The following is a 23,000-nucleotide window of genomic DNA, read 5'->3' on the forward strand; positions in this document are numbered from 1 at the left end:
ATCAGTTTGCTAACGTTGAATGAATTAGTCACTGAACTGAACAAGTATAATATTTTCTTCATTTCAGCTTATTCTCTCTGCATTTGCAGAAGAGATTACCACTGTCAAAAGTTGGTTCCAGGTGGTTAGCCAGTGGCTTCCACCAATTCAGTAGTCTGACTTTCTTTAAAACTTTGGCAGCAAGCATGTACTGATTAATTGAAATGACTTTTAATTTAAGAATTTTGTTAAAAAATCTACTTCAGTTTTTGAAGTGATAGAAACCTATGGTAAGGCCTAAACTTACTATGCTCTATTCAATCATTTGCATTACATAAAAATACCAAACCATCATTTTTTATCTGCTAGACAGAGTGACAAAGGATGTCACTTTCCTTCTGTAGTTGGCTATCACTGCTAAAATACAACAGTTTCCAACTACAGAAAAGGAGACAGAGGCTGTTAGGCCACATCCACAGAAAGAGTAAACTAATGAGGCTTTGTGAAAGAAAGGGGTAGAATTTACTTCCTTCAGCATGGTGGCCAATTACTGTAGATTTACCACTTCTAATTGCCTAGTACATCAGTTTAATTGGCAATATAATCATCTGAATATCAAAATTGTTCTGCCCTCACTCTAAAGCTTTTCATCACGTTAAAATGTATTCTGTAAGTACTTAGCATTTTCAGTGATAGAACTGAAATGTGTGGCATTCTTTGGAACTGAAGTGGAACAAAAAGACCTATTCCCGGCCCTAAAAACCATCTTAAAAATGTCATTCTACCTGAAAAACATGTGAGAATGGCCGTGTGGTATTCCATATTCATGATTTGCTGATTTCCCTAGCAAACTTTCGTCAATTTGCAAGTACAAAGATACTTACTTCTTTCTAACTGCCAGGCCTGCAAGCTCACCCTGGGCTTTGATATAGTTTAAAACTGTTTCTCCCACTGCACCCCCTGCCAATCACACATAGCAGTAAGGAGTCTTCAGGCTGAATATAACTCTAGAGGTATGTCTCCACTGCAAAAAAAGATCTGCAAAAACCAGTCTCAGACCCCAGTCAACTCACTATTTTTAGCCGGGTAGCGCTAATCCTGCATGTCTGTCAGTTGACCCGAGCTGTGAGATTCACTGCCAAGGGTCTTTTGTTTGCAATGTACACACACTCCAAAATACCAGTGCTACTCCATTGTCTCCCTTCAGATTGTGCCTTTAGTGACATCTGTTCAAACCTACTTGGGGCATAATCTGGAGACAATGGGCTTTCATAGGTGTCATGTCACCAAAGGTCTGACGTTGACATATTGAACGTTTATTATTAATGACAGCCGTATTGAAGCCCAAGTGTTCAAAAATCATGAGCCAGCACAACCACCAAGCCCCAATATTTTAAAAATAAGACATTTGGGTGAAATAATTGAAGTCAAATTTCACTCTTGGAGTTTATTTGCCTTCTGGCTTCTGAGACTTTTGGGAGTGTATTTTCAAGGTGTTCTTTTTTTGTCTCCCACCTCCCCACCCCCAGCAACCATGAGAGCTGGAACTTTTTTTTAAATGGAAGCTGAGATTTTGGTGTAATTGTATGATGCCAAATTTCACAAACACCAAATATTGTGAGACTTGCTATAAAACCAGCAGGGTTGGCAAATCTGTGACATGTCAGATAGAAAGAGTCCAGTGTGACCGTGAATTGATTGGACTGGCAGGGGAATGCAAATAAGCTAACTTTTTTTACTTGCAAATGGGGCAAATTTTATATAGAGTCCAAAAACATAATTTTACAAAGTGACTTTTCAGGGCAAATTGAAGTTAAAACATTAAAGAAAATGGAAAAGGGGGGCATTAAAGACTGAGTAAGAAACATATTAGATATAAAAATGAACAGTATCAATAGTGGGAAAAGATTTTAAAACTTAAAAAGCACAATCTCCCTGAAGCCTAGCATCAAGGAGACACTCAAAGGAAATATATTTTGTAAATTCAAGTATCATATCTATTTAAAAGGTCTTACTGAAGAGTTGTTGACATAGGGAAAATTGTAAACTTATTAAGAGCCACCTGGAGTAATTGGCCAGGGGAGGTCTGTTATGAGATTGAGCTGCAGCTAGATAAAGACATCAACAAGAGGTCTTCTATGGAACCAAAAGCTAGGAGGGATGTCCAGTCAGACTGTTATGCAAGTTATGCAAGCCATGAGAATAAAAGAGCTTCAGAGAAGGATAGTAAGATGAAGAACAGTGTGGTGGATGACAAGAGCTGAGGTGAATATAAATTCCCGTCGTGATCATATCTGTACTGACTTGCATTCGCTAGGGCTGGTCAGGAAAAAAAATTAAATGGAAAATTCCAAGAGAACTGTCTCAGTTTTTCCCAACCACATCTATTTTTTTTCTAAATGAGATGTAGCCCTAGTTTAGTTTTACATTAACTGCTGTTCCAGCAATTCTCTAGACCAGTGGTTCTCTAAGCTGGTCCGCCACTTGTGCAGGGAAAGCCCCTGGTGGGCCGGACCGGTTTGTTTACCTGCTCCATCCGCAGGTTCGGCCGATCGCGTCTCCCACTGGCCACGGTTCGCCGCTCTAGGCCAATGGGGGCTGCGGGAAGCTGCGCGGGCCGAGGGACGTGCTGGCCGCCCTTCCCGCAGCCCCCATTGGCCTGGAGTGGCGAACCGCGGCCAGTGGGAGCTGCGATCGGCCGAACCTGCGGACGCAGCAGGTAAACAAACCGGTCCAGCCTGCCAGGGGCTTTCCGAATAAGCAGCGGACCGGCTTTGAGAACCACAGGTCTAGACTATTTTCTGGAAAAACTTTAAAAAATAAAAAAAAGGCCTTTGAAGAGAGAAACAAAACATTATCATGAGGGACTGGAACAACCTGGGCATTAGTAAAGAGATACACAAACTTTCAGCTATTTGTTTACAGGTCCAGCCTAGGTCAGTAGTAGCCAAAAGTTGTTAACCCTCCGATGGTTGTTTAATGGTTTATATGTGAAAAGAGAGTAAATCTCAACCTAATTCCCAAGGGAAAGGTAAGAATTACCGCCTAAAGTTGGTATTAATTGGTAACCTTATAGTTTGTATCAGCTGACGAAGCAAAGGTTAAGTGGACATGGAAGACCAGCTATAGGACTGGTAGTCTATAGAAAATGGCCTTGATTCTTCACTCAGTCTGAGCTGTGGTTGTATGTAGCATGGGGCGAGGAGGATACAGGGCAGTGACATCATGACTGTAGCCCTGTTTTGAAGTTGGGGAAGCATATATATGTAAGAAAGAAACTCATGAGCACAGACAAATCTGCTTTTCCCTCTATCCCAAACTTCACCATATCTGTGAATTTTATCATCTCTTAAGGGATCATCAAAGTACAACCTGTCATTTAGTCAAATATTCTAAATTCTTTGCTCACCTTTGGCCCTTCATTTTAAATCAGGTCCTGTTCATCTCGGAGATGCTGCCTGGATTTATTGCCTCCATTGCCTCTTTTATACAGCAGTTGATATCTACCCACTCAGCAAGGGGATTTCTTCTAATGCCACAGATGTTAGGTTTAATATATCATTATTAATTATTTGCAGAATACTTAAGGCTAGATCATACAGTTTTTATTGCTTGTATTTTTTTATATGACTATGAATAGCACCTACAGTTATACTAGCTAGGTTTTAGTTACAAATGACACTTATTCTCATGCTCCTGGGAATATATGTGTTCTCCTCATAGGGTAAGTAAGGAATTTCCCTCCTTGCATCCACACATGGTGTAACATCACACAGTGTGACAAGAAGTATGTAGGTTTCCTATTCTGATGTTTCCTCTATAGATTACTGCTAAAGGCAGGATCTCAGACCCAACAGTCTAGCGGTCTCTTGTGGAATGACAATTATTGTAATCCCAATGCTTTCAGTGTGATTGTAGCCCTGAGGTACCCTCTGGATCTGTGGCAACACAAGTGATAATTCCATATATATAAGGGTGCAAATGTTCTGTAGCAGAGTGTGAGCTGAGGCTAGGAAATGATCAGGGCTGACTGGCACCTCAGGGTGTTTCCCACACAGCGTAGCATGGTCCGTGTTACATTCATTTCACTATGTGTTTGTGCTTTAGATGAATGTTCATGGATGTAGTTAGAATTCTAGTGAGGAAAAACATGAAGCCACAGTCTGAGGGCATTACATGCATGAGTTGGTTTCTCTTACAGCAACAGTTAATTCTGAATTTTCAAATGAATAGGGTGCCTCTCTTCTTGCCACCACTAGATGCCTGTCTTCTAGGTTCAAGTCCATGTGAAAAATCTGAACTTGATTCCTTTTTAGCAGAAATGGCTTAATTCTAGGTAGTAATCGCTTACTAGTCATGTAAAATTCTAATATTGATAAATGCTGGCCGCACTTGAAAAGCATGCTGGGATATACGGGATTAAATATGTTCAGAATGTACAGCTGGTGCAAAAATGATAAGTATGTGTCATAAAACACTCCTGAAATGTTTTGGCTTTTAGATTTTGCATGTTAATGTTTCCCTTTTAAAATAAGAAGTGGAGGGAGATTCTGCTCCAATCCAGTGCCTGCTGGGACAGGTATACAGGAGGGCAGCAGAAGATTAGAAGGCCATCATCTGAGAGGAGTTTGAAATGGAATGTGCTGGACCACCTTATGTTGAAAGGAGATCTTTATTCAGGCTGTTGGGATTCCAGGGATATTCTACTGTGAGCTCATAGAAACCTAGATTGATTATTGAAATAACAGATTGATAATCATGGTTATCCAACTGTAGGCTAGAGTGAGCATAAATGAATAAATTGGGCACGTGAATAGCCCAATTCCTGTAGCCTTGAATAACTATGCATTTCCGTCACTTTTACACTATTGATGTATCAATCTATGATTAACTTAATAGACTGAGATGCTATATGATTATATAGCTGTTCCTGATCTCCCTTTGCTGGAATTTTGAATATCTATGGGCTTAGAGACAAAAAAACAAAACAAAAACAAAACATCTGCCTTATACAGAGGACTGTCAGTCCACGTGTGTATGCCGCATGCAGATGTTGGAAATGCCACAGACAAAAATAGAAGACTATTTCCCCTGTGGAATAAAGGATAAGAGTCAGAGAGCCACAGTATTGTATAATGAGACATAGCTTTTTAAAGATGAAATGTATAGTTATCAGGTTCCAAGCTTATTTCATTAGCTCTCTTCAGCAAATACAATATAAATACTATCCAGCCGCTTAGGCTTTCACTCAAACTGGCTAAAAGAGTCGGACACTCAGATTTTTTTACTAAGCACACTTTTTTCATGACTCATTTCCTTTAGTTAGTCACTGAGTCAGAGCTCATGTTTATGCTTAAAAACTCCATGAAAAAGTCTCAGAATGAACTCCTGGGCACTTCATGTTCTTTTTTGGAGAGGAGGCATTTTAAATTTGTCTTTGTTTCTTTCAGCTGCACTGAGAGAGATCAATCAGAGGTGTTATATTTGGCCATTCCTTTAAAGGGCTTATGCACTTGCCTTTCCTGTGGCTTACAGGTAAAGATGAGTCCAAACTCAGACCCTGCAGCCAAACATCCCACAGACTTTGAACTAGATCTAAATCTACACTGGGCCTTTATCTGTAGCAGACCTGACCTAAAATCCTGATTGCCAACTCCAGCAGCCTGTGAGGAAAGTTAGGCAAATTTCAAGGCTAGGGCCCATTTCCTGTTAGCATTAGTTCTCAGCCAAATGTGCTTATACTACAAAAGCCAATCACTGAAGGAAGATAATAGCCCTTTAGAATCCTCCCTGCCCAGTTCTAAAGTGTTTCATTGTTCCTCTTCCCCTGGCCCTTTCTTCCCCAGGCCTGCTCCGTGGATGCTGACACTTAGCACTTCATCAGTTTCTCTCTCACCTTGTTATGGTGCATGAGCTTCAAGTGAAAGCAGCTCCTGGCATGGTTTCTGAGGGGACTCGCCAGCTTGATGAGGCCCCATAATTGGCTGAGCTTGTGAAGGCCTTACATTCAGCTAGAGATGTTTGTCCGTATGTAATGCATTGAATTTGAATGTCACAGCCATTCCATTCCAGAATTTCAGGGAATGTTCTAGGCATAATGATCAAAACCCTATTGACTCGGGGGAAAGGTGTGTGTGTGTGTGTGTGTGTGTGTGTGTAAATCCTCACCAGGTCTTTAGTGGCACCAAAACTTAAGACACCCATTAAATGCCTTCCAACATAACACCCTTATCTAGTATTCCTGCCTACTATCCCAACAGAGCTGAAAGTGCTGACTCCCTGAATAACACGTCTCCCAGATGGAAAGAATAATGGGGGGAAGGGGCATGCACAAAACTCCTGGCATGGAGGGAGCAAAATGGGGGATCCTGGTATGGGGGAGGGAAGTGGAGGGGCAGACAGAGCCCCTAGGATGGGGGGAGGTGAATAACTGGGTTCATAGAGCATCTGCCATGTGGGGGGAATGCAGGACCCTGGAATGGGTAGAGGGATGGAGCGGGGCAGGGGGAGACACAGAACCCTTGATGGGGGAACCTGGTATGGAGGTAGGGGTATACAAAGTCTCAACAAGGGAGGGGGAAGGGAATGGAGGACATGGAGCTGGGGGGACTAGGAATGGGGATATACGCAGAGCTATTGGAATGGGGGACCCTGGCATGTAGTGGAGGGGGAAATGAGGATAAACAACTCCAGACACAAGGGAGGGCAAAGCTGAAGTTTCAGGGAGTCCCTGAACTAGAGAAGGATGGGAGGGTGCACATGGGAAGCTTGTGGGATGGAATGTTGGAATGCAAGAGGGCCCCGGTGTGTGCAATTAACTCAGCCTGCAGAAGCTGGGAAGTGTGAGATCCCCTAGTTAAGAGCTGCACCTCTTTCTTCTTGATGATCTGAATATTGGAGGTCACTACGCCTTGTTCCACAAATGCTGCTATCTCCTCACAGCTTATCTCTCATCCCTGGTGTGTTTCATGACCCTTCCAGGGCCTTCCTGATCCATTTTGTAGCCCAAGAAATTGAGCTGACAGTAGATTGAAAGCTTCTTCTACCTCTCTTCAAAGGCCAAAGGATCCTATTTCCTTCACGTCACGCTGAGTAAGCTATCCCAACAATAGCTGGAGAGCCAACTGTTTTAAACCAAACCAGGTTTGTTTTGAAAATCAAGAAAAGGCCAGTTAGCAAATTATTTCTTACATTTATTTTAATATAACATAATCTCTTCTTTATTGTTGCTGTTCTCTTGACCTTTTATCAGTACAGCCACCTTCTCCTAAAAGATTTTAATTTTCTCTTTTGAGAGCAAACCAATTTGTGAGAACTGTAAATCCCAGTACTGTTGCCAAAATGGCTTGTTCGTTTGTCTTATCATAAGCTCCAGAGAGTAAAGACCAGTCCAGTAAAGGGTAAGCATTAACAGACTGAAAGAAAACCAAATGCATTATCTACCCCTTAATGAAAATCGCAAGAACCAAATTAAAAGACTTGTCTCAGAGCAATCACGTACTTTCACTCAAGCTTGTACTTCGTCCCAGTAAGTTCAAGGCAGTGAACTTCAGTGCTCCCAGTCTGCTTTAGGATTCTTTGCTGGAGGAAGACCTCTTGATAGCCAAATGATCTTCCTTAAGTTGATGCCATCTTAGCTGGCAAATAACAGCAAACAAATAATTATGAGAGATACTGAGTCAAGGGTATTGTGAGTGTTCAGCATCTTTCTAGATCTGGCCAGCATTTGCCAGAATAGTTATTGTGGAATTCTTCAGCTGTCATTTGAGGACACTCACATTCAGGGTTGCTGGAACAATATGTATAGTGGGGGTCCTAAGAGCCATTGAACCAAACTGTAAACCTTGTACATGATGGAAACCACTTCAAGCTGGGGGTGCTACAGCACCCCCAGTACCCCTAGTTCCAGCACCTATGCTCACATTAAGCAAAGAACACACTCCAAATGAATATGAATAGTTCTCTGAATAAGATGAGGAAATAAGAATTTGGCAAGAAACATTGGCTATTGATGAATCAAGACCTAATAGTAAGGCTGCTCTCTCACAAAGGTAGCATTTGGTTCCTGGGTGGATAAACAAGATATAGTGAATTCTGAGGAGAGGGGTGCCTTATAGCTGGGAAAACCCTAGGCACTTCCGTTTCTTTTGTGATGTGCAGCACCCCCCACACTGTGTCCAAATCCAGGTTTTTGGTTCTGCTTATTATTGACCCGATGTGACCACCCTTACTCAGGCATCTATAAAATAAGTGATTATATGCCCTATTCCCAGGGAGGGGAGGGCCAGCTATTAAGTTTGAATCCAGATCCAAAGGTTCATTTCCAAAGGTTTGAGAGGTTCGTATCTGGGGATTTGCTTTGGTCCATCTCTACTATTATTATTTTGAGAGTCATAACTCAAGGTGCATTAATAACGAAATTCTAGATGTCGCTGAAATCCTTTTAGTTGTCCAAAAATGGTTATTGGGGGTGCTCTCTGTCATTTTTTTCAAACATAATAATATGACTTAAATAGATTTTGGTCATTTTTGAGTCGAATGTTCAACAGTTTCAAAGGCAATTAAAAAATAACGGCTTTTAGTAGCTAAACATAACTACATGAACAGGCTGGAAATCTAATTCCATGGCAGAACGAGTTTTTTCATAAAACTCTCCCCGTAAGCGATAGGAACATTACATCACCAGAATAGCCTCTCATTGGCAGAACATACCACATGAGCAGACCTCTATTGCCTAGCAACCACCAAGAGCGGATTAACCCTTTCCCAGATGTCACACAGTAATTGTATAGAACACATCTCGACACCTTTATGCATAAAAGTAACAATTAAAAATGAAGGAGCTACTATTAGCATAATAAAGATGGTTACCAGATCTGATTTTTATGCATGCTCAACTGTAGGAATAATAAGGTGTTATTTTACGTAATTAAAATAGAGGATGGACTCAGGAATGATTTTTAACTATTTTAGCTTTTTCTCCTACATAGGTTACTTTGTCTGAGTTAAAATTTTGAGAAATAAACCAGTTTGTAGTTACTCTTACATTTTTATTAAAAGATTTAAGCAAGGAGTTATATAAAAAGTCTTAAGTAAAACGTCATTAGGTAAGTTCAAGTCTAGTTTTCCTAACTTAAATTACAATACACTGGTCAAACTGAGGTTATATTGAGACAGTCAGTAGGTCCAATGATTCGATTTATCGGGTTCACCAATTACTGTACTTAATAACAGGATCAAACAATGAGTAAATTAAACAAAACTATTATTTTAACAACTTACAATAAGGAGAAGGGGAGAATCTGTTTCCTTTCATGTACGCTATTTAGTTCAGTGTTTGTCAGCAGCCAAAGGTGTTACTTGCTTTAGTTTTAAGGAAGTACATCGCTCCAAATAATTTCTTGGTATCTTCCTCTTTGGCTGTTTTTCCCCTGTTACGCTTCACTGTTTGCAAAGATTACATTAAGCTTGATTTGTTTCATATATTTCCCTCCCCACTTTAACACAATGCCTGTATCCTTCTGGCGGATTAGCACAGACACATAATGATTTCTCAAAAAGAAAAGGAGTACTTGTGGCACCTTAGAGACTAACCAATTTATTTGAGCATAAGCTTTCGTGAGCTACATTAGTATGCATTCGATGAAGTGAGCTGTAGCTCACGAAAGCTTATGCTCAAATAAATTGGTTAGTCTCTAAGGTGCCACAAGTACTCCTTTTCTTTTTGCGAATACAGACTAACACGGCTGTTACTCTGAAACCTGTCAGAATGATTTCTAAAATCCCAGACTTCTAGCAGCTCTAGAGCAACCCTGGTCCAAAGATCTTATACTGTTTTAACAACAGATTTAGGGGTTAGTGTCTAAATTGTGGAACAGTAAGTAACAGACACACACACACACTCTTACAATTGTGGGCATTGGCATGATTCAAGCATCCTTGAGTTATCCTACAGGATGTTCACACTGTCTAAAAATCTATAGTTCACGTGGCTGGTCTTGGCTCTTGGAACAAGTAAATGGTTACCAGTATCTTCATCAATTATAAGATGTAGCTTGTGCTTTTGCATGCAGTGGGCTTGATCTGTCCTCTGTCTTAGTTGCATTTCAGGCTTGTCTCAGCTGATGGTCAGAGTCCTTCAACTTTCTCCCTGTGGGTGGCCAGTCCAAGGAAGAGGAGAGCAGGATACAATTTCAGGTATTTGTTGCGAGAGAAAGACCCCTTCCCCTACTCTGCATGGTTGGCATCTTTTGTAGGAATCAGGGACTCCTCTACTGAGCCCCAGTTAGGGGTTCCAGCATGTTGGCGATAGCTCATTATGGATTAATGACCTCACAGTCTGAGATTCACACTGAAGATTCCAGTTTGGTACATACGTGTCATAAACTGAGTCCTTGCTATTAAAACAGATGTGTCTCAAAAATCAGATGCAAAAAGGTAACATAAGGACCTGGTAGGCAAACTTCTGCTTAGATCCCAGACATGAGTGTATTGATTGTTTCAATATAATTACCCAATCAGCATCATCACTCATTCACTTTTACACATTCTCATGGCAATTAATTAATTATGACATTGGAAAAAGAAAAGGAGTACTTGTGGCACCTTAGAGACTAACCAATTTATTAGAGCATAAGCTTTCGTGAGCTACAGCTCACTTATGCTCTAATAAATTGGTTAGTCTCTAAGGTGCCACAAGTACTCCTTTTCTTTTTGCGAATACAGACTAACACGGCTGTTACTCTGAAACCTGACATTGGAAAAGTAGTCTAAGAAGTGGGGGGCAGAGTGAAGGGCAAGTGAGTGACTGTTCTAATCATCTTTTGCCTACACACCTAAAAGCTGATTCAAACTTCTCTTAGCAATGCTAACTTTCATTAAACATTGGGCCAACTAAAGTCACTCAGGCCCAAAGCTAAATATGGCAAGTTCCTGACATAGTGGATGACTGTCTTAGCTCCTTGTCAAGTATGAGGCGGAAGGAGACACTTAAAATACCACTTTCTTGAATAACAATAATAATAACACAACATTCTCACAGGTGGGATATGGACATTCCAGAGACTACTCCAGCCTGTAGTAAAAGGAAACTATCCCCTTAAACTTGGGACTAATCCTGAGAGCTGCTGGGCTATACAACTCCAGTTGGTGTTGTTTCAAGTTGCCAGATGCTCAGTGACTCATGGGGGCAGGGGGGTCCTGTGTGTGTGTGTGTATTTAAAAATTCATGCTGCCCCTCTTCTGTCTGAAATTTTGCTACTTAGTATTGCTCGAATTTAAAGCTATTAGGGGAAAACAATTCTTTATCTTTCCAGTTTGGTTACTCTGTGAATTCATCACGATGTAACATTTGTTTCATTCTAGTCAGTTTCCACTGTGTGATTCTGTTGCACAGTGATGGTGAAAGGAAAAAATGTATTCTAAACAGGTGGTGGTGGTAAAACCTCAAAAACTAATAGGGGAATTCAGGGGCAGATACAGCACCGGATGCTACAGTTAATTCACTTTTAGAAATTGACTAGATTTCAAATTGCTACTGTTCCTTTAACGTGTGAAAGAGCTTCTGCATTTTACAACTCTCCTTCTAGGCATCAATTAATTCCTCCTAATATCTGCCTCCCTGCTATAACTCACAGCAGCTTGACCACATAGAACCCAACTGACACTCCATGTGCCTGCAGCAAACTGCAAGATGAAGAATGAAATGCATAAACTTCTTTCCACTTTAATATCTTGGGGCTGTTGACTTGCTCACAAGCAGGGGAGTATTGCTGCATAGATAGGAATGTAAACAGCTCCTCTGTCAAAGGCATCAGAGAATAGACAATAGGCTCTTGCCCTGCACTAGTCTTTTTTGGAAGTATTAGTTAAGAGAACTCTGCTTGCATGAGTCACCCTCAACACCTTAATAATTAAACACCAGTAGCTTGTTAGAATCAATCTAGTATAAAATTGCTGCAGGCACAATCTGTTTTTTTAAATCTGTCCTTCAATGTTTTTAATAGAAACATAGATGTTCCCTGCAGACAAATGCAAAATCACAGAAGCATCTTGTTTCACACACGTCGTCTTCTCGTATGTGATGAACAGTGGCAGCATTCAAGGTCTCCTAATCCAGAAGTACTGGACAGCAGCTAATATGGTAAACAAGTTGACTGCAAGCTGCTGGATGTTCGGCATGATCGCTTTCCTGATAAATCTCAGCTCCCCTGGCAGATCTCAAGAGAGGCTGCAACTGCAACACAGCCACAAAGTAATAGGATCAGCTCTCTAAAATGCGATGCACAGTATTCACTGCTGTTCCATACGCACTTCTTCTAAGGGGGAATAAAGGACAGGGAACTAAAACTGTCATCCATCACTGTTTGCCTAGCTTCTTGCAGTAGCTATTAATATAATTTTGCAAATCAAAATGTTTTGGTATTTAGCTAAAATGGAAAGATACATCCAGCTGGGTTTCAAATATGAGTCCAATAAAAGCAAATTATGAAGAACTGCACATCCACCTAGCTTTATATTTGCACACTATTTGTTTAATCTAACAGAGCATATATTAAGGGGCAATTGTACACACCTAGCCTTCTGGTGGCTTTTATGTGCCTGTGACTGCACAGATAGAATGACTATATGGTTATGAGTATTTATTTGACAAATGTACCCATGCTTGTGCATGCAGATTGGTATCTGTTCATGAAACTTCCCAGTTTATGGGTGACTGTGTATCAAAAAGCATGTGCAAAACTGGAAGTCAGAGCTAAAATATCTGGCCCTTATGATTAAATTGGGGAAGGGCGGGGGGAGAGGAGGGGAAAGGAAGAGAAGCATTGAAATAATAATATCAAGAATCTCAACTAAACCTACAAATGCAATGAAAAGAAAAATAGCCTGCCTCTCAATCCTCCTTTTATCCAGCTCCGCCCATATATTGCTGCCTGTGTAAGACAGATCCCCAGCTGTTCTCAATATTTATATGCACCACAAAGGAGGCAGTAACATTTAGACTCTAATTTCCTCACCTTAATGATCTGACGTCTCAATTTCTATCTTTATTAACATCAGTTTTTAGAGTGGAGTTTTTAAGAGAGTTCTAGGTAGCATAACTCTGCTGCTGTTGAAATTACTGGTAAAGCCTTTATTCAACAGGAGCAGAGTTCGGTCACTGCTGAATGTTTTTGAAACTCCCCCCTCTTTAAATTGGTCTCTATCAGCATTTTGTGGGGCCGCAGAAGGCCTGAATGAATCTGGCAGCCACTGGAGAATGGGCAGTTGCCTTTTTACTGCCTTTCTTCCCTCAAGTGGATTTAAGTAGCAAAGGGCCTCATGATTTTGAGGAGTAGAGTAGCTCTCTGGTTCCTGTGGGAGAGTCTAAAAACTGAAAAATCTCTAACTTAAAAAAATGAGTTGAAGTTTTGCATTAAATTTACCATTCTAATTTGTGTGTGTTTATACTTTGTGAGGAATCTAGATCTCTGGATCAGAGAGGAAGTGCCATCCAGTGGTTAGAGCACTAGCCTGGGCTGTGAGAGCTGAGAGTTAAATTTCTGCTCTGCCACAAACATCCATGTATGACGCTGGCCAAGTCACTTAGCCTCTTTGTATCTCAGGTCTCCTATCTGTAAAATGGGCATAATTGCACTGCTTTACTACACAGGAGTGTTATGAGGATAAATACATTAGATTGTGAGGCTCTCAGATACTGTGGTGTTGGGGAGTCAGATAAGTATCATAGACAGAAAAAAGGGTGCTGGAAAAATTAGGAAAATAGACAATGTGCAACTAGTTATTTGAACTAGCTGTGTGTTAGTCAGCTGAAACTATGCATAAAATAGGAACACACCAAAGAGTTGATAGTGGAAGTTATGTAAGACTGCCTGAGGAAATTAAAAGTAACTACATTTAAAAATTGTTGATCCTTGATATTTAGCTATCAGCAGTGCCGTGTATTAGAGTCACAGTTGGGGCCTAGAAATGTGAACCTGGCAATAATGAATGGCTGATTTCATTTCTGTTTTGTTTAATAAGTGGCATGTTATCCAAATCTGAAGCAGAGAGTTTCCAGTCCAAATTGTTCACCAAGATGAATTAAAATGTGATTCCAGGTGAAGCTATTTCTTTCAATGCTGTTAACAGTGAGCCCTGGGGAGCCTGGCCTTTCAATATAGATGACAGATTTCTCAATGTTTATGTTATACCCTTAATGCCTTTCACTGTACAGCACATCAATGGAAAGTGCTCTGAATAGGCAAACCTGGACTCTTTCATCTCATGTTTTGTTTAGGGAGACGCTTTGAAAATGTGAAACCTATGATGTGAGGTTATCATCATTTTTAATTAGACGGGTAAAATCTGCCACATTAAAATTCATTATGCTTCAGAACTAGAATGATCTGAAGGCAATAACCTTATGATGCACAGGAATGTTGTCAGAGAATCATGCAACTCTAGAAAATTCTGAAGCACAAGAGTGAACATTCCACCACAAAGTTTCTCTTAAACATTCACTGTTTAGTTTTTGGGCAATCTTGTGCCCCACAAACTTTACTTTCCTGCAAAGTGTGTGTGCAGATGGATGGGGGCTTGTGTGGTGTGTGTGAGAGGGTTTTTTTATGGTGATGATGATGAAGATACTCTTAGGTAATGAGTGCCATACACTGATGATGAATGAACTTAGGTAATGAGTGCCATACAAGTACCTTACCATAATGTCTGAGCACCTCACAATCTTTAATGTATCCACCCTCACAACACCCAAATCCTAGGTTCCACCCAAACCACTAGACTATCCTTCTTCTCAAAAATTCCAACTGATTTGTTCTGACTTGAATTCCCAAGCTGTTGACTATTGAGAAATTGATTATTTTTGTAATGAAACAAGGGGTCGGTGCCCAAACAAATGCACTCTTGAAACATGACAAACTTTGGGGTGAAATTGGAAGAAAAACAAACCCAACGTTTTGGTCCATGTGCCTTTTCATTGTAAATAAGATCTGGCGACCCATCTGCCGCTTGGTGTCCGAACAGCTGCTGAATCCCCACTGCTTGTGCTAGACTGGGGCTTGGCAGGTGGGGGTCACATGATGTGCTGCTTCTGTCTCTCCTCCATACAGCATAATAGAGACAAACATAGCGACCCAAAATCTCATTTCCGAAACAGTAAACATGTTTGCTGTGTCTGCAGAGCATGAGTGTTTGTTTATTTCAAACGACTTGAGTGAATTTATGGCTTAATTTTCTGTTATAACAGAGAACCTGCTGTGTCTTGATACTGGGTGAGCTGCCAAGCATTAGACGGAACCAAGCAGATGGTACTGTCTCTTTGCAAAAAGTTGTTTGCATTGAGGTGTAGAAAGTTGCTGAAGAATGTTGTAATATGTACATGCCATAATCTGTTCCGTCTCTGGCTACTAAACGCTCTGCACAGGCTTGAAAATTGAGCGTTGCTGCTTAGTTTTTTGAAAGAAATGTCACCAGTGTGTTGTCTCAGTCAAGGTCAAGAAGCCAGGGGATATGGGGTGGGAGGGAGGAGGAGGAGAAGGTGATGATGAAGTCTGTGTTCTACATGCTTTGTCTCAAACTTTTAAGTTACTATTTCACTCTTCTAAAACACTTCACAAAGTCATTGTCTCCCAGCCTTGTATAATATTCACCACACAAAGGTCAATGGTGGACAGTTTTCCAATAGAATTACTCAAGTCCAAATTCTGTAATCTTTATTCCAACTGAGCAGTAATTACTCATGTGAATAGTCCCATTTGAAGTCAGTTCAACTTAGGCAAGAGCTACAAAATCTGGCACCAAGAAGTTAATAAGAATAGGCTAGAAATGGTAGTTGGATGACTTGATTCTAAATTTCTAAACTAATTTCAATAGTTAAAAGAACATGTTAAGGAGGTATTGCACAGATTCAGGAAACTAACAAATCAATTTAAAACTTAAATAGGAGGATAACTGTGTCTGATGATAAGGAATAGACCACATTTTTTACATGGCGAAGGGTCAGGAGTCAATCACAGAAGCACATGCCTGAAAAGTCACATCGTGTTGAACATAGAAACCAATAAAAATAGGAAGCTGTATCATATAAAACCTGAGGTGAGTGCTACAGCTGGTCTCCCACTTGCTAACTTGAAGTAACCCTCCCATACCTTTAGTGTTGGCCTTCTTGAAGGCTTACTGACCCATTCTTCCTGCAGGAACCCACTTCTAATCTTGATTATGAACCATTGATTACTACTTTCTGAGCATGGTTTTCCAGCCACTTGTTCACCCATCTTACAGTAGATTCATCTACGCTGTATTTCTCCAATTTGTCTGAGACTGTCATGTGAGACAATATTAAAAGCCTTACTAAAGTTGAGAGATATCACATAGATTGCTTTCCACGTATCCACAATGGCTTGTTACCCTGTCAAAGAAGGATATTAAGTTGTTTTTGTCGTGATTTGTTTTTGACCAATCCATGTTGATTGTTACTTATTACTTTATCTTCTAGGTGCTTACAAATTGCTTATTTGCTCCATTATCTTTCTGGGTACTAAAGCTGACTGGTCTGTAATTCCCTGCGTTATCCTTATTCTCTTTTTATAGATAGGTACTACAATCTCTTCAGCCAGTTCCTTAAGTAACCTAGGATGTATTTCATCAGGCCCTGCCAATTTGAAGATATTTAGCTTGTCTAAGTAATTCTTAACTTGTTGTTTTCCTATTTGAGCTTCAGATCCTACCTCATTTACACTGATGATCACTATGTTAATTGTATACTCAATGCTAACCGTTCTCTGGTGAAAACTGAAACAAAAATTGCATTCAACACTTTGGCCATTGCTGCGTTTGCTGTTATTGTCTTTCCTTCCTTATTGAGTAATGGGCCTAGCCTGTCCATGGTCTTCCTCTTGCTTCTCATATATTTGCAAAATGCTTTCTTTTTACCCTTTATATTCCTCACTAATTTAATCTCATTTTGTGCTTTGGTCTTTCTAATTTTGTCCCTACATGCTTGTGTTGTGTTTTTTTTTAATATTCATCCTTTGTAATTTGACCTAGTTTCCACTTTTTGTATTTTTTTAGTTTCAGGGAATTGAAGATCTCCTGGTTAAGCCAGGGTGGCCTCTTACCATATTTCATATCTTTCCTATACACTGGGATAGTTTGCTCTTGTACCCTTAATAATGTTTCTTTAAAAAATTGCCAGCTGTCCTGAACTCTTTTCTCTTAGACTTGCTTCCCATGGAATCTTACCTACCAATTTGCTGAGTTTGCTAAAGGTCTTGAAGTGCTTTGTCTTTATTCTGCTGTTTTTTCCTCCTATCATTTCATGATCACTTTCACCCACTCTGCCTTCAGATTCTCAGCTAGTTCCATCCTATTTGTCAGAATCCAATCCAGAATAGCCTCTCCCCTAGTCACTTTCTCCACCTTCTGTAATAAAAAGCTGTGTCCAATGCATTCCAAGAACTTGTTGGATAATCTGGTTTCAGATGGATTATTTTCCCAGCAGATGTATCATTAGTCAAAATCTCCCATCACCACCAAGTCCTGTGGTTTGTTTTTTTTTAATGATCTTGTTAGTTGTTTTTAAAAAAACCCTCATTCACCTCTTCTTCCTGGTTACGTGTTCTATAGTAGTCACTTACCATGACTTCACCCTTTTTTTTAACCCCTTCTATCTTTACGCAGGGACTTTCAATAGGTCTGCCATCTGCTTCTATCTCAACCTCAGTGTATACATGTTTCATGTGCAAGGCAAGATCGTCTCCCTTTTTTTCCATTGTACCAGCTAGTTCCAAGCCCTGCTTCCAAGTCTCCAAAAATTGGGAGTGAAGGTTAAGTGTTTAAAATCCCTTTGGTAGCTGTCATCTAGACGACACAATTGCAAACATCTCAAATAAAGTTCTGACAGTCAGTGACTAGAGCACATGAATTGCACAGAGTTCATGAATTTGCATAGAAAAGGAAACTAAGGGATTGCCAGCCTTCACAATATTGTTAAAAAGAGAAGGGAAGGGAAATTGTACCATGGCCTCGTTAGCAAAGAGAATCACCTCTGCTCAAAATCCAGCCAGTATTGTGCCATCTTATAAATCATGCCAGCAGAGCAGAGGTAGGGTGGAGGGGAAAGAACATCTTATCTGCCCATGAAAAAAATGAGCAAATTGAGCCTTTCCAGAGAGAGGGTGAGTTTGATTAGCTGCTATAGCGCTTAACTTAAAATGCAAAAAGTTGGCTAATTATAATGCAATACCAAGGTTTGTTTATAGCACAACACAAAGTCCCCTGCACCATTTATGGTTGTGATTACCCTAATTAAAAATAAGCAATTTCCACTCTGTTGGGGTGTTTATCGCATGATATCCTGAAGCAGTTAAATACAATTAAGCAACTCATCAATATTACATCTGCAACAGATGGAGAAAATCTCCATGCATGGATGAGTAATCCCTTTAGTCCTCAAAACAAGATCTTGGAGTGCTAGATTTAGTATCTGGCTCTTTGGTATAACTGTAAGACATAGCAATAGAAAACCACAGATAGCTCCCTACTGACATACTCATCTATGCAGGCACATATGCAAAGCTTATTCCAGGTAAGGCTGGCAGTGACTTGCCACCCGATCGATTTTTAGACAGTAGCTAATGAATCATTTTTGTCTTGGGTTAAAAACACACATTTTTGGATGAATATTGTTCCTTCTAAGGGATCCCTCATTGCACAAGTGCAGGAGATAAAGATGCAGAGATTTGCCCAATTTGGAGGATGGCAGAATACCATCATCCCATTACCACTTGGTGGTCCAGCCTCACAAATGCAAGCATAACTATGCTTTTCAGAGGTGCATAAAGGCAGATCTGATTGCAGACATATCTAATATTAATTAATGGAGCAGGTGTGAGTGATTGCAGTATTTGTTCGAGAACAGTCGAAGGAGTTTAGGTGTGGAGCCAAGAGAAGACAAGGGTCTAGCACTGTATCATCTTTGGTCAGCCTCTGCTACCCTTACTCACCATGGGTGGCTTCACTGAAGTCAGTGGAACCTTTTGTGAATTAAGGTACTACTCACCATGAGTAAGGGCCCTTTGAGTTAGTCTAGTTAAATTAAATAAAGAGTCTAGCTGAATCCTATTGAAAACTTGTTTACTTCCACCAAAACATAATGGTGGATTCTGGCTCCTGGAATTTAGGCACCCATTGCCTGAGAAGTTTTATGCTTTTTGAGTCTGATGCTCATTTTTGAATGTGTCATGGGGGAAATCACAGAAGTAGGAACACTGCAGATTTGGAGAATGAGATTCAACTGTGTGTCTGTTTGCTTTAAGAATTCATACCCTCTTGAAAATGAATCATCAGACCAACACTCTGGCACTTAGCTTTATGACAAACCTTCTGTTGTCTCTGACAGGTTTCAGAGTAGCAGCCGTGTTAGTCTGTATCCGCAAAAAGAAAAGGAGTACTTGTGGCACCTTAGAGACTAACTAATTTATTTGAGCATAAGCTTTCGTGAGCTACAGCTGAACCACAAGTACTCCTTTTCTTTTTGCTGTCTCTGAGGATCCCTTGACATAAACAGTTTTTTTGAGCACATTTTATTAGACTGGGAAAATAGCATATGTCTAACGTTTTCTAAACCACGTTGTATATTTCTTTTGTGTTACTGCGGAAATGACAATCTCTGTAAAAACTTTCAAAGTTTCATGAAATTCTCTTGTTTGAGAGCAAAACCATATATTGTTCCCCTCTGCCCTTTCCTCTGGCTTTATGTTTAGCCTGAGGGAGGCTAACATACTCACCTACTGCTGCTGTGGTGAGCAACTAGCCAGTCAAGAATCCATCCCCTATCATCTCTGATGACCTTCCCCCAGTTATATACTATAATTAGGTAAAAAGTTTTGATCCTTTCCAAATTCTAAGGAAGATGGAAACTTCTTTTTCCTTCCTCTCTCTCCCCCTTCTTCCCCTTGTATGGGAAAGACTGTTGTTTCAGGCGGAAAGCTTTTGCCAAATCCCCTCGTGATCAGTGTATCAATAGCAGAACTAGCAAAGATCACTCCAACATCTGTCCATCCTGACAATCTTTCCTACTGTCTGCACCACTGTGTGTCTACAGTCAAAGTGTATGTTTCCGACTTCCTCAGAAAGGGAGGGCAAGGAAGAGCTCAGCAATGCCTGTGAAAGAACACAAATGCTCTCTCCTTCCATTGGTTGCCTTTACCCTATGGGAGGGTGTTCAGTCCAGTCAGTAAGCACTGGTAGGATTCAATTTGTCCAACCATTATCTCAACTTCTAGTACATGCCCATAGAGACTAACTGGTAGTCTAAGGGGGGATTCCAAATCATTCCTGCTGGAGCATTCCAAAGCAGAATCCTTGTGACTAGGGCGGGCACTATGCTGGTCTCTAATACTGGTGGGTACTGTGTGTGATCTGCAAGTGAGAGAGCAGGCTGAAGAACAATGTATTACTGTAGTGTAATGGATAATCACAGTACTTTCCCCTAATTATATGTACTATACCTGCCAGTCAAGACCCTTTCACCCGACAGAGAAGCAAAGTAGGGATTTTAGAAGACTTCTAGCTAAAGCAGAGCTGTCTATCATTAACACACTACTTTTCATCCATCAGGGACTATCTGGAGTACAGTTTGGAGGTCTAAGGCAATTTCTTTCTTCAACCTGCAGATATATTATTAGTTTTCATCTATCTTGCAGCTAGTTTGGGGGAATAATATTGATTGATTTGCATTTTGACTTTTGATGGATAATGTGGAGTGCAACCTGTCTGTTTCATCTAGCTCAAATGAGCTTTTCTAGATTGAGTGATATTAAGTCTAATCAATAACTGAGTTTTCAAAATGATAAAACATCACAGAAATAATTTATGGTTGTTCGCAGCCTCCGAGAACTGTCACACTTTTGTATTTCCCTGATTTTAAATTATTTTTTTTTAAAGCAACAAGTCAATCATTTTCAAAGGCAGCCAAAATCATTTGCAGCCAAAAACAGTATGGAGAAATGTCAATAATAAATGGCAGAGAATTGTAGCCTTTGTCAGCTCCATTGTGATCTCAAATAATTCTCCCTTCTATTCCCAATTCTATGTTAGGTTTATGGATTTCATATTTCTGTGAGAAATGTTAAAGGTACTGAACATGCTCACATACTATCTATTAAGTTTGATGTAGAGCATCTTGCAATATTGGTGAACAAGTATTTTAAGTACCAGTAGATTCCTGCTTGTCTGGAGGTAGCTTATTAACCTATATCACTTCTGTTCTCTTTGCATATTTCCTTGAGAGTTGTGGCTGCAGTTATCCTGATTTTACCTTCAGTGGGATTTTTGCCTGAGTAATGAAGGCTGATGACCTTTTTGGTGACTTATATGTATTAAATTATATTTTTAGTGGATTTTTTTTGTGACCAAATTTACTAAATTGACGAGATTCACAAGCACTTTGATACATATTGCACTAATGACAACTGCAGGGTGCATTGGGCAAATAAATATGTACCCTAAGGATCCCATAGACACAGGCCTGGTGCTATTAGAGTAGAGGTGGGCAAACTATGGCCTGCGGGCCACATCCGGCCTGTGGTACCATCCTGCCCGGCCCTTGAGCTCTGGGCCAAGGAGGCTACCCCTGGCCCCTTCCCCACTGTTCTCCCTCCCCCGCAGCCTCAGCTCGCCATGCCACCAGCGCTCTGCGTGGTGGGGCTGCCAGCTCCTGCCAGGCAGCGTGGCAGCATGGCTGGCTTCAGCCGAGCAATGAGGCTCAGTGGCAGATTTACCAGTAAACACAGGGTGCCCTGGCACGGGCCCCCCCAACAACAGGGAGTCCCAGGGCCAGGCACTCAGGCAGCTCAACACCGGCGCACCCCCCGCTGGGGCGGGGAGAGGGCTGCACTGCGGGGGCAGGGAGGGAGGCTCATCTACAGCCTGATGTGTGGGTGGCGGGAGCGCGGAGAACATGGGCCAAAGGACTCAGGAGGAGCACCGGGTGGCTGCGCAGCTGGCCAGAGAGGAGTGGCGCTTTGAAGGGGAAACTGCCCCTTCTCTCTGGCTGTGTGGCTGCCTCTGCTCCCCCTGAGTCCTCCGCCCATGTTCACAGGGCTGCATTCCGAAAGCGGCTTTAGAGGGGAGGGTTGATTAGGGGGTGGGGTCCCAGGGGAGCGGTTAGGGGAAGGGAGTTCCGGGATGGGGCAGTCAGGGGACAAGGAGCAAGGGGGGTTGGATGGGTTGGGGATTCTGAGGGGGGCAGTCAGGGGGCGGGAAGTGGGAGGGGTGAACCTAACAGGTAATGATCAAGTGATCTCTCTCCTGCCATCCATCTCCACCCTCTGACAAACAGAGGCTAGGGACACCATTCCTTACCCATCCTGGCTAATAGCCATTAATGGACTTAACCTCCGTGAATTTATCTAGTTCTCTTTTAAACCCTGTTACAGTCCTAGCCTTCACCACCTCCTCAGGCAAGGAGTTTCACAGGTTAACTGTGCACTGTGTGAAGAAGAACTTCCTTTTATTTGTTTTAAACCTGCTACCCATTAATTTCATTTGGTGGCCCCTAGTTCTTATATTATGGGAACAAGTAAATAACTGTTCCCTATTCACTTTCTCCTCACCACTCATGATTTTATATACCTCTATCATATCCCGCCTTACTCGCCTCTTATCCAAGCTGAAAAGTCCTAGTCTCTTTAATCTCTCCTCATATGGAACCCGTTCCAAATCCCTAATCATTTCAGCCCTTCTCTGAACCTTTTCTAATGCCAGTATATCTTTTTTGATATGAGGAGACCACATCTGTACGCAGTATTTAAGATGTGGGTGTACCATGGATTTATATAAGGGCAATAAGATATTCTCTGTCTTATTCTCTATCCATTTTTTAATGATTCCTGACATCCCGTTTGCTTTTTTGACTGCAGCAACAAAAAAATCAGTTTTACAGAAAAAGCATTTTCCAGTTGAAAACTTTCAACAAAAATGTTCCAGCCAGTTCTAGAGCTGATTCTGCAACCCCACAGAGC

At 41.0% G+C, this 23,000-nt stretch overlaps 1 protein-coding gene across 2 annotated transcripts in view; it reads left to right on the forward strand.

Annotated features, from left to right (window-relative positions):
* AP1S3 (adaptor related protein complex 1 subunit sigma 3) overlaps positions 1 to 12,384 on the forward strand; it is a 59,072-nt gene extending 46,688 nt beyond the window's left edge. The window contains exons 5-6 of one of the 2 annotated variants that reach the window (XM_084640068.1): positions 10,079 to 10,176; positions 11,985 to 12,383. In XM_084640068.1, the coding sequence (XP_084496194.1) occupies positions 10,079 to 10,176; positions 11,985 to 12,117 (231 nt within the window). In that variant the 3' untranslated portion in view covers positions 12,118 to 12,383. Of the gene's footprint in view, positions 1 to 10,078; positions 10,177 to 11,984 lie in introns of both variants that reach the window. The other variant, XM_084640067.1, reaches the window with a different exon arrangement.
* Positions 12,385 to 23,000: the final 10,616 nt, after the last annotated feature.

The sequence above is a fragment of the Lepidochelys olivacea genome (assembly GCF_965140295.1).
Source record: "Lepidochelys olivacea isolate rLepOli2 genome assembly, chromosome: 9".
In the NCBI taxonomy this organism is placed as follows: Eukaryota; Metazoa; Chordata; order Testudines; family Cheloniidae; genus Lepidochelys; species Lepidochelys olivacea.